Source organism: Symsagittifera roscoffensis, chromosome 7, assembly GCF_963678635.1.
Source record: "Symsagittifera roscoffensis chromosome 7, txSymRosc1.1, whole genome shotgun sequence".
Taxonomy (NCBI): Eukaryota; Metazoa; Xenacoelomorpha; order Acoela; family Convolutidae; genus Symsagittifera; species Symsagittifera roscoffensis.
In genome coordinates, this window is record NC_087068.1 from 10,845,679 (window position 1) to 10,858,862 (window position 13,184).

The window sequence follows — 13,184 nt, forward strand, 5'->3', positions numbered from 1 at the left end:
AATAAAATTCAAAACAACAAAATCGATAAACAAAAATTGCTGACAATTAAAAAGCCACTTTTATAATTAAACGCTTTAGACATAAGCCATTTGCACTATTCAGCAACAATCCTAAGTTGTATAACTACTAATCTGACAACATCACTTCAAAAACATATGAGCTGGGCAACTACGACATGCTGTGGCAGAATAAAGAAGGATTCGTCATCTAGTCCTCAACTGAATAACAACATACTACAAATTTCATTGATTCTCAATTGAAAATTAGTTTGTCAATTCTGAAAGATCAAAGAAAATCTTGTACTAACATACAGTAAAATAGAATCAAGTACGAGAACAAGAAAACTGAACAGTAGAACTTCATGAAAGATTCAGCAGAATTTATGTCAAAAACTGTTGTCTCAGAAAGTCAGTTTTATTCTTTTAGAGAAGATCCCTATATGGTAACTTATGAAAAACATCCTGTAAGCAATTTAAGTTTATTTGAAGTCAAAGTAATTATAGTCCACCATAATTTTCTGTTAAAAAATTTGTTCGCGCTTAAATAATCTTAAATTAATGACGTCATTATAGCGCGAAAGTGAAAAAGCTAAAATTAGATTTTCTTAGACAAAAGGCCTTGAAAACTACTGGTTTGTCCGATTAAGGTCAGTTTGCCATCAAAATGTTTATAGATTTTTGAGATTGTTGGAAACCGTATTGCTAAAAATGTTAACCGAAAAATGTTTAACCGATATTGCTTATTCTATATAATATCTGTTGAATTGCCGATAATTTACAGATATTGAAGCAAGATTATGTAAGGTCTTACAGGATACACGAGAGTGCGGCACATTTTGGTCCGCCGAACCGGACACCGAAATCAATAGAGCCTGTAGAAGTCGATAGAAAACGATACTTATTCGGGTTGTCCTGTAGAAGCCAATACGAGGTTGACCTGTAGAAGTCAGTATTTATTCGGGTTGTCCCGTAGAAGTCAAAGCGAAGTTGTCCTGTAGAAGTCAATACGAAGTTGTCCTGTAGAAGTCAATACGAAGTTGACCTGTAGAAATCAGTATTTATTCGAGTTGTCCTGTAGAAGTCAAAGCGAAGTTGTCCTGTAGAAGTCAATACGAAGTTGTCCTGTAGAAGTCAATACGCAGTTGTCCTGTAGAAGTCAATACGAATAGAGCCTGTAGAAGTCGATAGAAAACGATATTTATTCGGGTTGTCCTGTAGAAGTCAATACGAGGTTGACCTGTAGAAGTCAGTATTTATTCGGGTTGTCCCGTAGAAGTCAAAGCGAAGTTGTCCTGTAGAAGTCAATACGAAGTTGTCCTGTAGAAGTCAATACGAAGTTGACCTGTAGAAATCAGTATTTATTCGAGTTGTCCTGTAGAAGTCAAAGCGAAGTTGTCCTGTAGAAGTCAATATGAAGTTGTCCTGTAGAAGTCAATACGCAGTTGTCCTGTAGAAGTCAATACGAAGTTGTCCTGTATAAGTCAGTGTTTATTCGGGTTGTCCTGTAGAAGTCAATACTGTAGAAGTCAATAAGAATACGGACGTCGAAGTGAACCATACGGACGGACGAAGAGACGGTGAAGAATACGAACGTCGAAGTCATTAGATCCTGTAGAAACCGATAGAAGTCAGTGTTTATTCGGGTTGTCCTGTAGAAGTCAATACGAACGGAGGCCTTTTCAGGTATCCTGATTGTGCATTGTGGACACCCATTTTTTCTCGACACCCGAAGTTTTCTGTGGATTTTGAAATCTACCGGTGAACGCCTCTACAAAACTTGTAAGACTAAAAAACCAAAACTTTATCCATTTGTGCTTACTTGCCGATTTGATGCTTTAAAATCTGATACGAGGTTTCTGATGGCAAAATCGTAGCCCCCCATTTTTCTCGATACCAAAACCTGATCAGAAAATTTTCTGTGGGTTTAGGAAAAAACCGGCCTCATAAACCTTAATTACGGTATCCTAACACCGTGTTTGTAAGCTCAACACCGTATCGAAAAAAAAAGCAAAAAATTTTGAAAAAAAATGAAAATTTTTGATTTTTTTTCCAAAATTTTAAAGTTTTGCAAATTATTCAGCAAAGCGCCTAGTTTCATAATAATTTAATTTAAACGACCGAGTCGAGTTTTTTGCCCCAAATTTTGGACTTTTTAAAAAAAATCAAAATTTCGCAAACGCATCAGGTTATTGTTGGAGCTTGAACCGATGGGTGAAAACGTGGAAAAAAAATTTCGAAAAAAAATTTCGAAAAAAAATTTTCGGAAAAAAAAAATTTTGGAAAATTTTCGGACAAAAAAAGGAAATTTTCGAAAAAAAATTCTGAAAAACGCCGTGTTTATTATTGAAACGTGGTGCAGCTAACTAAACTAGTTCAATTGGATAAAAGTAGCCGTAGTCGGGACCCGTAGCGTATTATCAAGCAAATCGTCCTACCTTTTGCTACAACCTTGTTAGCTCATGGTGTTGCGAGAGAACAGGTCGCGGTTTGCTTGATTCCCTTCCTCTAAAGTTGATTTAATTCACTAAATGTTCATACTAGCTGCTAGTTTGCTGCACCACGCTTTGAAAATACTTTCCCCCGCTTCGCAAAAGCGTGTATCTCAATCGTGATTAGCCATTCCCGGGTTAAGTTTAAACCATAACGCAGTAAACGTCCGTAAAACTTGTCAGTATCAACTTGATCACTATCTCTTAAACCGAATCGACATTTTTATTTGGCACGGCGCTGTTAATAACTCTATTAGTCGACACCGTAGTAATATCTTTAACGCACTAACTTCTAACCAGCTTAAGAAGATTCTTTTAAACTATAAATGCAATATTTATGCAATAGTTTACTGTAAACGTGTAGGCACGGAAGATATATATAGTAAGTTGAAAGAGTCAGGTATATTAGTTATTAATATAGTAACAAACCTGACATCTAGAAGGAAGCAGAACCTGACTGAGTTAGGGCAGAAGTACTTAGAACTACACCAGGATCCCTCTCTAGAACTGAAAACGTTTACGATCCTTAGGCGTTATAGCAAGAATTTGAAGTATATTATTTCAACGAAAAATACTCCTAAGCCAGGAAAACGCAAGCGGCAAGCCAATCGAAACAGAAGAAATGCTGAGCAGCAACTAGGAGTCAAATAAGTTGCTTCTCTAAGGTGTGATATTGTTTAATGAGTCAGAATATAATTTATTAATACTAAAGTTAAGGTCTTAAATTAATTATTCCCTTTTTCTTTCAAACTGAGCAGTTGAGCGGTTGAGTAGAAGTGAACAAGTTTAAAAGTAATCAAAATGATAGAACAAATTGAGTTAAAATATCGACGATTGATGAATGGTCGAACATCACTAGAAAATGAGCTTTCCGTAGTTCACAGTCGCATAACTGAGAGTTTAGAGGGACCAATTCGGAAAACAAAAATAAACGCCTTAATTGAATCTTGCAAGAGTAGTCTCGAAAAAGCATTAGCTAAAAATGATGAACTTGTGATATTAGCTAATAAAACCGATAACCATAGCAAATTATTAACGGAGTTGGCTGCACGGTGGGATTGGATAGTTAAAGTTAACGATGAAGTAACTGGTAAGGCTCGCGCTCATATGGAATCTAATCAAGCTTCAGAGGTCTGCGTCAGTGAAACTAGTCGATCAAAAGTTTCATCAAAATCGGCAAAATCCGGGTCGAGTAAGCAAAGCTCAATGAAATCATTGACCCCCAGTGCGCGCCGCAAAGAGCTGCTCCTAGCGAAGATGAAAGAGTTGGAAAAACAACATGAAGCAACCTTAGGACTGAAACAACAAGAAGCCATCATTGAAGAGCAACAGCATCTGATTGAGATGGAACGAAAACAACAAGAAATTAAACTTGAAATTGACCGTAAAGAGCAAGAATATCGTTTACGAATCGAAAAAAGTCGGCTTGAAATAGAACGATTAAGCGAAGAAAATTGTATTAAAGTAGCTGAAGCAAAAATGGTTGAAACTGAATACCTCGAAGAGTCTGAAATAGATCAGCATCTTGAGCTGGCGTCTTCGGTTGATCGTAGTTCTGACAGGGTAAACGATTGGGTTGATCATGCATTAGAAAACCAAAAAGGGCCCGAGGTAGTTCCGTCTTCTTCAAAGTTTGAAACCTGTATAAATATAGAAAGTCATTCGCATCAAAACAGAAATGTGTCCACAGCGGGAGCTTCACCTCGGCGATCATTGCCGATTCAGACTTTTGTTTGTGATCAACAATGTTATCCCTATCAACCAACCGTCTCCTTCAGCGATGGCGATGGAATCAACCACGCTGTATCCACTAATCCTGAGCACGAAACGCAGTCATTGCTTATTTCAAATAACGCTAAACTTTGCGAAAACAATAATACATCATTATTTAATCCAGCTGGAACAGCAGCTACCAATACTCCGGTATACTGTTACTTCTCTGTACCTCATCCTTCGTCTTCCATTCAACATATCCCCGTCAACAACTTTAATAGCAATTCCCGAGTTAGTGGAAACATGCCCGCCAACTCCAATCAATACTCTGGATACACCCCCATGCCATTGTGTCACAACCACCTGCAAATTTAATCTGCAGAAATCAAAACTTGCTATCACATAACGTGTATAGCAATCCTGCGTCAGTGAACAATCCGTTTAGCGGACAGTCTGCCGTTATTAGTCAGCCCAATTTGCCACTAATGTCAAAGTGGACACCACCCGCAATCACCCAATGTATCACTGGGTTAACAAGTGATGGTAACACAAACCCATCAGTTGGTGTTTTTTCATCCGTAATGCCAATATCTCAGCACCAATTCCCCCACGTATCAAGTGGTGGTACCGTTTACTATGGGTTTCCCAAACACGACGCATCGGCTGAAAACACTTACATATATCAGCAGCAACCTTTTGCAGCTGATCCTAGCAACACCAACCGCAAGCCGTGACACTGAATGACTTAGTCCAAGCTCTGTCAGTCTCAAAGAAGGATCCTCTTCCAGAATGGAAGCTGGCCCAGTACGATGGCAACCCGCTCCAATGGCACGAATGGTTTGGCCAATTTTGTAGTACTGGAGACGCAGCGTCCCTAAGCGATGACGTGAAGTCAACTTATTTAAAACATTAGTCACGGGAAAATCTAAGTCAGCCATAGCAGAGTTCGCATACAGTGGAAGAATGTATAAGGATGCTCTGAAAACTCTAGAAAGAAAGTTTGGCCAGCCAAAAATGTAATTACGGCCCTCCTTGATAAGTTGTCCAGTTTCCCGCAGCTTTGAATGCACAACTCTGAGAACATCATTAGCTTCTCGATGACCATTTCAAGTCTAGTGGCTGTCTTTAGGTCTCTTGATTATGAAGAAGATTTGAAAAGCGTCTCTTTGTTAAATCAAGCTCTTTCGAATATTCCACCAAACATGAGAGAATCGTGGTCACTTTTTGCCGTGAAACGTAATTGGTCACGCCCCAACCTAATTGACTTTAACAATTGATTATTAGATAAAGCAGAAGCTCATGAGCAAATGAAAAATATGCCTGGAAAGCCCAAAATCAAAGAGCCATCCAAAACTAAAGCTGTAACGAGAGTTTTTGCCTCGACAAGTACAATTGAGAAAAAGTTTGAATATCCTTCTTGTATCCTCTGCAAGGGAAACATGCCTTGTGGAAGTGCTCTGTGTTTAAGGAGAAAACTCCAACACAACGTGCAAACTTCTCTGCGGAAAACAAATTGTGCTTCTCCTGCTTACAAGGGAACCACGCATTCCGGCAATGTCCCAGAGCAAAGAAATGCACCAAAACAGGTTGCACTAGCACCCATAGTGTACTTCTCCATGGTGCTGAACGTGTTTTTACTAGTCGAAATCCGGACAAAAAGGATAGCCATACAAGACCCAACGCTGGTCAAACAAGATCTAATGCAGAGCCGGATAAAGCTAGCACAAACGCTGATCGAAAATCATTCAGCGAGAATATACCAAACGCAAGTTCGAATCATGCAGACATTAATCCCGTTCCGTTGGATGTAAGTTGCACAATCTCGAACGACCAATCATCAATCATAATATCGAAAGGGTTACTGCCCATAATCAAGCTCCAAGTTTCCACCGATTTCCAGAGTGCTGATTGTTTAACATTGTGTGACTCAGCATCTAGTCATTCCTGGATATCGGCTAAATTAGTCAAACGTCTGAATCTCTCAGGAAGAGATTTGGATCTCACAGTAAATGATATTAACACAACGACTGTTGTTAAAACGAAACAAGTTCAGATGAAGGTATCTTCTAACTTCGATGGATTCGAATACATACTCGAATTAACCGCATTTGTCAAGGATGAACTTAAAGTCGGTACCGATACCGTCAACATCCCTGCCTTACAGAGCAAGTATCCGTACCTTGCTCCAATCAAACCAATTGTGTATAGCTACGCCGATGTAGACTTCATAATTGGTCAAGACTCCTTCCATGCTATTAGGCCTGAGGAGTATTTCAAGATAAAGTACGATCAAAAACTTCGCCCGTCGCGATCCGCCTTCCAATAGGCTGGGTCTTGAGCGGCCCAATGCCGACATCTACTGGTTTCCTTTCTACTTGTTTCAAGTGCAATACGGATGATACCGAACTAGCTTGTCAAATCAAACGCTGGTATGAAATAGAGTCATACGGAGCATACAAACAGGTCGACTCCCCTTCAGCCGTGGACAAAAGGGCGGCTAAAATACTTGATTCTTCCACCGTCCATGATGGATCAAGATACACTGTAGGTATGCTTTGGGCAGAAAAATCTATCATGTTACCAGACAATTACTATTCCTCTTTGGTTCAGTTAAAATCGTTGGAAAAACGTTTAGCGAAAGATCCTCACTTAAGGGATCAATACTCAAAAACTATCGAAGATGATTTGAGTAAAGAATACGTGATTCAAGTTCCTCCCCATAATTTTTCGAACCGCAGCATACGCGAGTGGTATCTTCCTCACCATCCCGTGGTGAACCCAAACAAACCTGGTAAAATGAGGCGTGTCCTTAATGGAGCGTCTAAATTCCACGGTTCATCATTGAACAAATCGTTGCTAGTAGGACCCGACCTACTGCAAAACCTTGTAATCGTTCTCCTCCGTTTTCGTCAACATCATTTTGCCGTATCGGCTGACATTGAAGGGATGTTCCTACAATTCGGCGTCCTTCCAGAGGACCAACCATCTCTTCGTTTTCTGTAGCGGGAGGACCCCACAGCCGATGCGGTTGTACACCAGTACACCAGACATATCTTTGGAGCGAGAGATTCGCCAACGTGTGCAAATTATGCATTGCAACGGACTGCAATGGATAATCAGGCGATGTTCCCTGACGCAGCGTCCGCAGTTCTAGAGAAGTTTTATATGTACGACTACCTAGACTCCTTTAAGGACCCTGATGTTGCATTTAAAATGAGTCAAGAGTTGATTACTCTGTTAGCTCTAGGTGGCTTTAAATTAACTAAGTTCGTAAGTAAAGTAACTAAAATTAATAAAGAGTTAAACCCGCCCCAAAGCGCGCCGCAACGGGAAAGTAAAAATATTGTAACTTGTGGGGATAATTCTTCTCATGTTCTTGGTCTGAAGTGGGACCATATTCACGACACTTTGGTCGTAAGCCGTAGTGTCAACCGTGAACTTAAAAATTCGATAACACAGCGAACAGTGTTAAGTTTTGTTTCTTCCGTTTTCGACCCCATAGGTCTCGTAGCGCCCTATACCGTTAGAGCGCGATTATTATTGAAAGAAATCTGGCGCATTCATGGCCAACAATGGGATGTTGAGCTACCCGTTGATATCAAGACAAAATTTCTTGCCTGGCACTCTGGTTTGCCATCTCTAGGAAAAATGAGTATAAAGTGCAGCTACTTCTCCGCACCAGTTGATTGGGTTGAGTTACACATGTTCGGTGACAGCTCAGAAGAAATTTTTTGTGCTGTAGCTTTTCTTCGCGCCCGTGCGAAAACTTCACTCGAAACACAAGTTGCCTTCGTCTTTGGAAAAGCTAGCGTCGCGCCCATGAAAGCGCTTTCCATCCCGAAGCTTGAACTGCAGGCCGCGTTACTCGCTACACGCTTGAAGGAAGATGTCCTCAAAGCTCTAACCATTCCTGTGTTAAACACGTTCATGTGAACTGACAGCACCACTGTGCTCCAGTGGTTAAACTCAGGTAGTAAGCAACCCACGTTCGTGGCTAACCGGATTGGAGAGATTCTGGAAAGTACGACTGTAGACCAGTGGTTTCACGTCTTAAGTGGAGACAACCCTGCTGATACGGGAACCAGAGGAATCTCAGCGGAGTCCTTAAAAACAAGCAGCTGGGTGAACGGGCCGAGTCTGCTGAAAAGTGGCGAGTGGCCTTTCAAGCCGAGCATAGAAATACTTAAGAAAATCCGCCTGGCTGGTCCTGCTTGTGACCATAATGAAGGTTTAGAGCAGGCCTCTAATTTTTCAAATGTTGCACAAAAACAAAAACAACCCATTTTATTTGCATGGGAAGATTTCAGCTCGTTTCGTAAACTCCAGCGAGTGGTTGCCTTCTTGCTCAGACTTAGTCCGAAACACCGGCACTACCGCACTAAAGTCAAGGAAATAACCGATCCGGTTGAACTAGAAACCGCCAAACAACGACTTTTGTTGATTTCCCAAAAGGAATCTTTTGAAGCGGAATATTTACTCCTGTCCTGCAACAAAACCGTCAAAAAGTTATGTCGTATTGCACAATATGCACCGTTTATGGGTCCTGCATTCCTCATTTGTTCAACTGGGCGAATTCGCTGCCTAGTTGAAACTGAATATGACACAAAACACCCCATAATCCTTGATGGAAGGCATTCTCTGGTGAAATTGTTCGTAAATGATATTCATTATCGCTATCAGCACCAGTTCTTAGACTACCTGCGAGCTGTAATTCACTTAGAGTCGCAATCTTGAACCTTGGCTCTTTATTAAAGTCCATTGAAGTCCACTGCCTCATATGTAGGAAGCGCAAAGCCAAAACTGTCACACCTATGATGGCAGAGCTTCCATTTGAAAGGCTTGGTTACCGCCAGCCTCCCTTCACAAACTGTGGTGTTGATTACTTTGGACCCTTTTACGTCTCAATCAGGAGGAGTTCTGAAAAACGATGGTGCTTCCTTTTTACATGTATGACCACCAGAGCTGTACATATTGAGATTGTCTCATCCATGGACACGAGTTTGTGTGTAATGGGAATCGAAAGATTCATTGCCCGTCGCGGCACTCCATCAGTCATTTGGTCTGATAACGGCACCAATTTTGTGGAAGCCGAAAACGAACTCTTAAATTGTATTCAGTCGTAGAACGGACAAGCACCCCCAGAGCTGTCGAAAAAGGGTATTAAGTGGAAATTTAACCCCCGGCAGCCCCGCATCACGGTGGTTCTTGGGAACGTCTCGTTCGGTGTTGTAAAAGGGTATTCTACGCAATAATAGGAAGTAGAAAGCTCACTCCCGAAGTCCTTGAAACAACTTTCTGTCTTGTAGAACAATCTCTGAACGCTCGACCCATAACATCAGTAAGGGCAAGTCCGGATGGTTTCGAGGTGTTAACTCCTAATCAATTTTTGTTAGGCCGAAATGGTACTAGCTTTCCTTCTCTCTCTTTCCAGGAGCACTTCGACCATCGAAAGCAATATATCCGAGCGCAAAGCTACGCCAACGCAATTTGGAGTCGTTGGCTGCGAGTTTATGTGCCAGCGCTGAATAAACGCAGTAAGTGGCACTCCGATAGTGACGTTATTTTAAAAACAGGGGATTTAGTGTGGATTGTTGACGAACGCAGCCCAAGGGGACACTACCCTCTGGCTCGTATAAAAACCCTTAATTACGGAAAAGACAACATAGCTCGATCCGCCGTAGTTACCACCCGCTCCGGGGAGCTAACTCGATCGGCCGTAAAACTCGCACCCGTTTTCGCTCCTTTGGGCGCGGAAGATGTTCGCGCTTAAAATAATCTTAAATTAATGACGTCATTATAGCGCGAAAGTGAAAAAGCTAAAATTAGATTTTCTTATACAAAAGGCCTTGAAAACTACTGGTTTGTCCGATTAAGGTCAGTTTGCCATCAAAATGTTTATAGATTTTTGAGATTGTTGGAAACCGTATTGCTAAAAATGTTAACCGAAAAATGTTTAACCGATATTACTTATTCTATATATTATCTGTTGAATTGCCGATAATTTACAGATATTGAAGCAGATTTTTGTAAGGTCTTACAGGATACACGAGAGTGCGGCACAAAATTTGATACTCAATTGCATGACGGTAATCTTGGTGATAGGATATCGGTATGGCTTTAAGACCTTGAAATCGTAATCAATACAGCAGCTCAATTGGTCTTAAAGCTTTGCTGTTGAACCCAGCCAGTCCCTCAGAAATTCTACAGTTGCAGCACTTAGATGACGGTAAAATCGGTGATAGGGCGGCGGTCACGTCTTAAGACCTTGAAAATAAACTCATCACACCAGCTCAATTGAGTTTGGAGCTTTGCTGTTAAATCGAGCCAGTCCATGAGAAATTTTGTTGTCGCAGCACTTGGATGATGGTAATTTTGGTTTTTGGTGATAGAGCAGCGGTCAGGCTTAAAGTCCTTGAAACCATTATCGAGACAGCAATTCGATCAATGATCTTGAAACAATAATCAACACAGCAGCTCAGTTCGGTTAAGAGCTTTGCTGTTGAGAAATTGCATGACATAAGAAATGGTATGGCAGATTTGCATCATTTTACTGCTTATCAGCGTGCAATCAAGTTATTCATTTTTGAGCCCTTCAATAGGTAACGAGTGTCCGTTTTCTTCTCGCATTTAAAGATGGCGCAAAAATTGTTACTTATCGTAATTGTTCCGACCATTGCAAATGAGGAGGAACTTTGTATTGGGTGTGTTTCAGTTTTTTAAACCTTTTTTCCACGCAAAATCAAGTAACACAAAAATCATCGGAATGAGTCGAAAGATAAATCAACTAAAACCCTTTCATTCGTGATTCTAAAAACAAAAAAGAAAATCGAAAAAATTCTTCCCGCAATAATGAGAAAAACCAGTATACAATTTTGGATTTTATGGTCTAGTTTCGAGCTAATAGGGTGAGCATGCAGGCTTAAGGTAGCTGATTTTTGCTTAATTCCAGCCATGATAATAGTTTTACTTAGGTAGAGTTATCTTTTGAAATTTAAGCGCCAATTTTCAAAATTAAGAAAAGCTAAAAATTTCTGCAAATAAATTTGAAAAATTACTTAAATTTTAACAATTTTTTTTTCGTTTTTTTTTGTAGGTAACTTAATACAAAATGTCTTCCAATGGGCCTAAATTACTATGACTGTCAATTAATTCTAATTTATTTGTTTTAGTTCAGATCTTTTTATTATACCACGCAGAAAATCCCGACACCAAACAGAATATATATTTTAAACTGGTCGGAACATTCTGTGATGCTTGCACAGTAACCAGCTGTCCTTGTGGCTACGACCATTTGAAAAAACTGGCAAAACTTTGACTGCGTTTTAGTTTTTTTGTTTTCCACCCAAAATTAAGTTCCAAAAGTAATCATCGCATCGGGTTGAGTGATAAATCATTAATATGTCTTTTCAGTCGCGATTCGAACAAAAATAATTGTGTCAGTCGGTCATATGAAAGAAATTTGATTTAGTTTGGTTCAATTTGAAGTTTGGCAATGGTCGAATTCAGGGGCGGATTTAGGGAGGGGGCGGGGGGGGGGGCGGACGCCCTTTCTCAGGGATTCGACCCCCTGCCGACCCAAAGGGTCCCCCCTTTGATACTTTTTCAGAATTCCATTTTTGGCTGACCGACCCTAAAATTTTTCTAAAGGTGCCTTCGGCGCCAATATATACTAATTTTGAGGGGGAGCGCGCGCCAAAAAAACGCGTTTTTTTTGTCAAAATTTTCCAAAAAGTGCCCAAAAACGGTCTTCTTACTGCTTTGGGAGAGCTCTGAAAATCAATCTGATCGACCTAAAAAAAAAAGTCGTCAAAGTTTTGGAAATTTTTTTGAAAATACGCCCCCCCCCCCCTCGAGAAAATCCTAGATCCGCCCCTGGTCGAATTGGTCCCGTCAGGCTCAAAACTTTTGCGTCTTTTGAAACAAAAGAGTGAGAAATCAGAAGAGCAAAATTAACGATTAACAACAAGGAAAAACGTTATAGATTGGAATAGAGCAACATCGTTAATCGCAATTTGTCTAAAATATTGAGTAGAGCTGTCTTCTTACTGACCGATTTCAAAGTGGTTACGAGAATTCAAGAATGAAGAGCAAGAGCTTCCATTTCAAGTGAACTACTATGCAGAGCGTTAATGAAGTTATATCCAGATTTAGTTTCTGGATGTCGTTAGCTTCTTAAGTTAATTACGTGAGGGCAGTAAACCTGATTATGTTGAGGAAAGGCGAGTTTCAGATTGATCCCTCTGAAATGAATCAAATTTAAACTGTCTAACAAAATCTAAATTACCGGGGGCCCAACACTGTACTTAATGGCGTTCGCGTGTTTTAGTTATTTAGATACCTGACCATGAAGGGGTAATTATTTCTATTTGGATTGGGAGGTTTTTTGGTGGCAGGTTTCAGTGACATCTAGTTGTATCGATCCTAAAGTTCCATGTCATTAATGAAACGCGAATTGGCTCCGACTGATTGAGGTACAGAAGCACAAGGATAGTGGAACCTGATCTAAACGGTGGAACCTGATCTAAACTACATTTTATGATTGGATAAATTAAATGTTTTACCAATGTAAAGTATTTAATATTAACCAATCATGATCCATCTAACTAACAACCCACTTATTTGTAAGTGCTGAAGTTACTTGTAATTTCAGCACCAGAGAGATTTGAATTTAACTTAGAAATTAGTTGGACTCTCCCGAGCACTTCAGCAGCCGCAATAAACCAGTATACCCTAGATCTATTGAGCCTAGCAGAGACTAGTTAAACAACCTGAGACTAGATAGTATAAGAGTAAGATTAGGATCGGTATTAGACTAAGAAGTTGCACGAATCTATCCGGCCGAAAATAAGATAGCGTGACGAGCAGACGGTGCAAAGTCTGGTACAAGTCTGGTGCAAGATCTGGTACAAAGTCTTAGAAAGAAATAATAAAACACAAAAAAGTCGAAAGACTAACCCATACCACAAACAATTTGCTTTTTGG

The 13,184-nt window shown here is 40.2% G+C and overlaps 1 protein-coding gene across 1 annotated transcript in view; it reads left to right on the plus strand.

The window, feature by feature from the left end:
• Positions 1-13,184, plus strand: part of LOC134851889 (melanotransferrin-like) — a 123,049-nt gene that overhangs the window by 87,123 nt on the left and 22,742 nt on the right. Inside the window, exons 16-17 of the mRNA XM_063868164.1 lie at positions 7,206-7,438; positions 8,144-8,430. Of these exons, the coding sequence (XP_063724234.1) occupies positions 7,206-7,438; positions 8,144-8,430 (520 nt within the window). The remainder of the gene's footprint in view (positions 1-7,205; positions 7,439-8,143; positions 8,431-13,184) is intronic.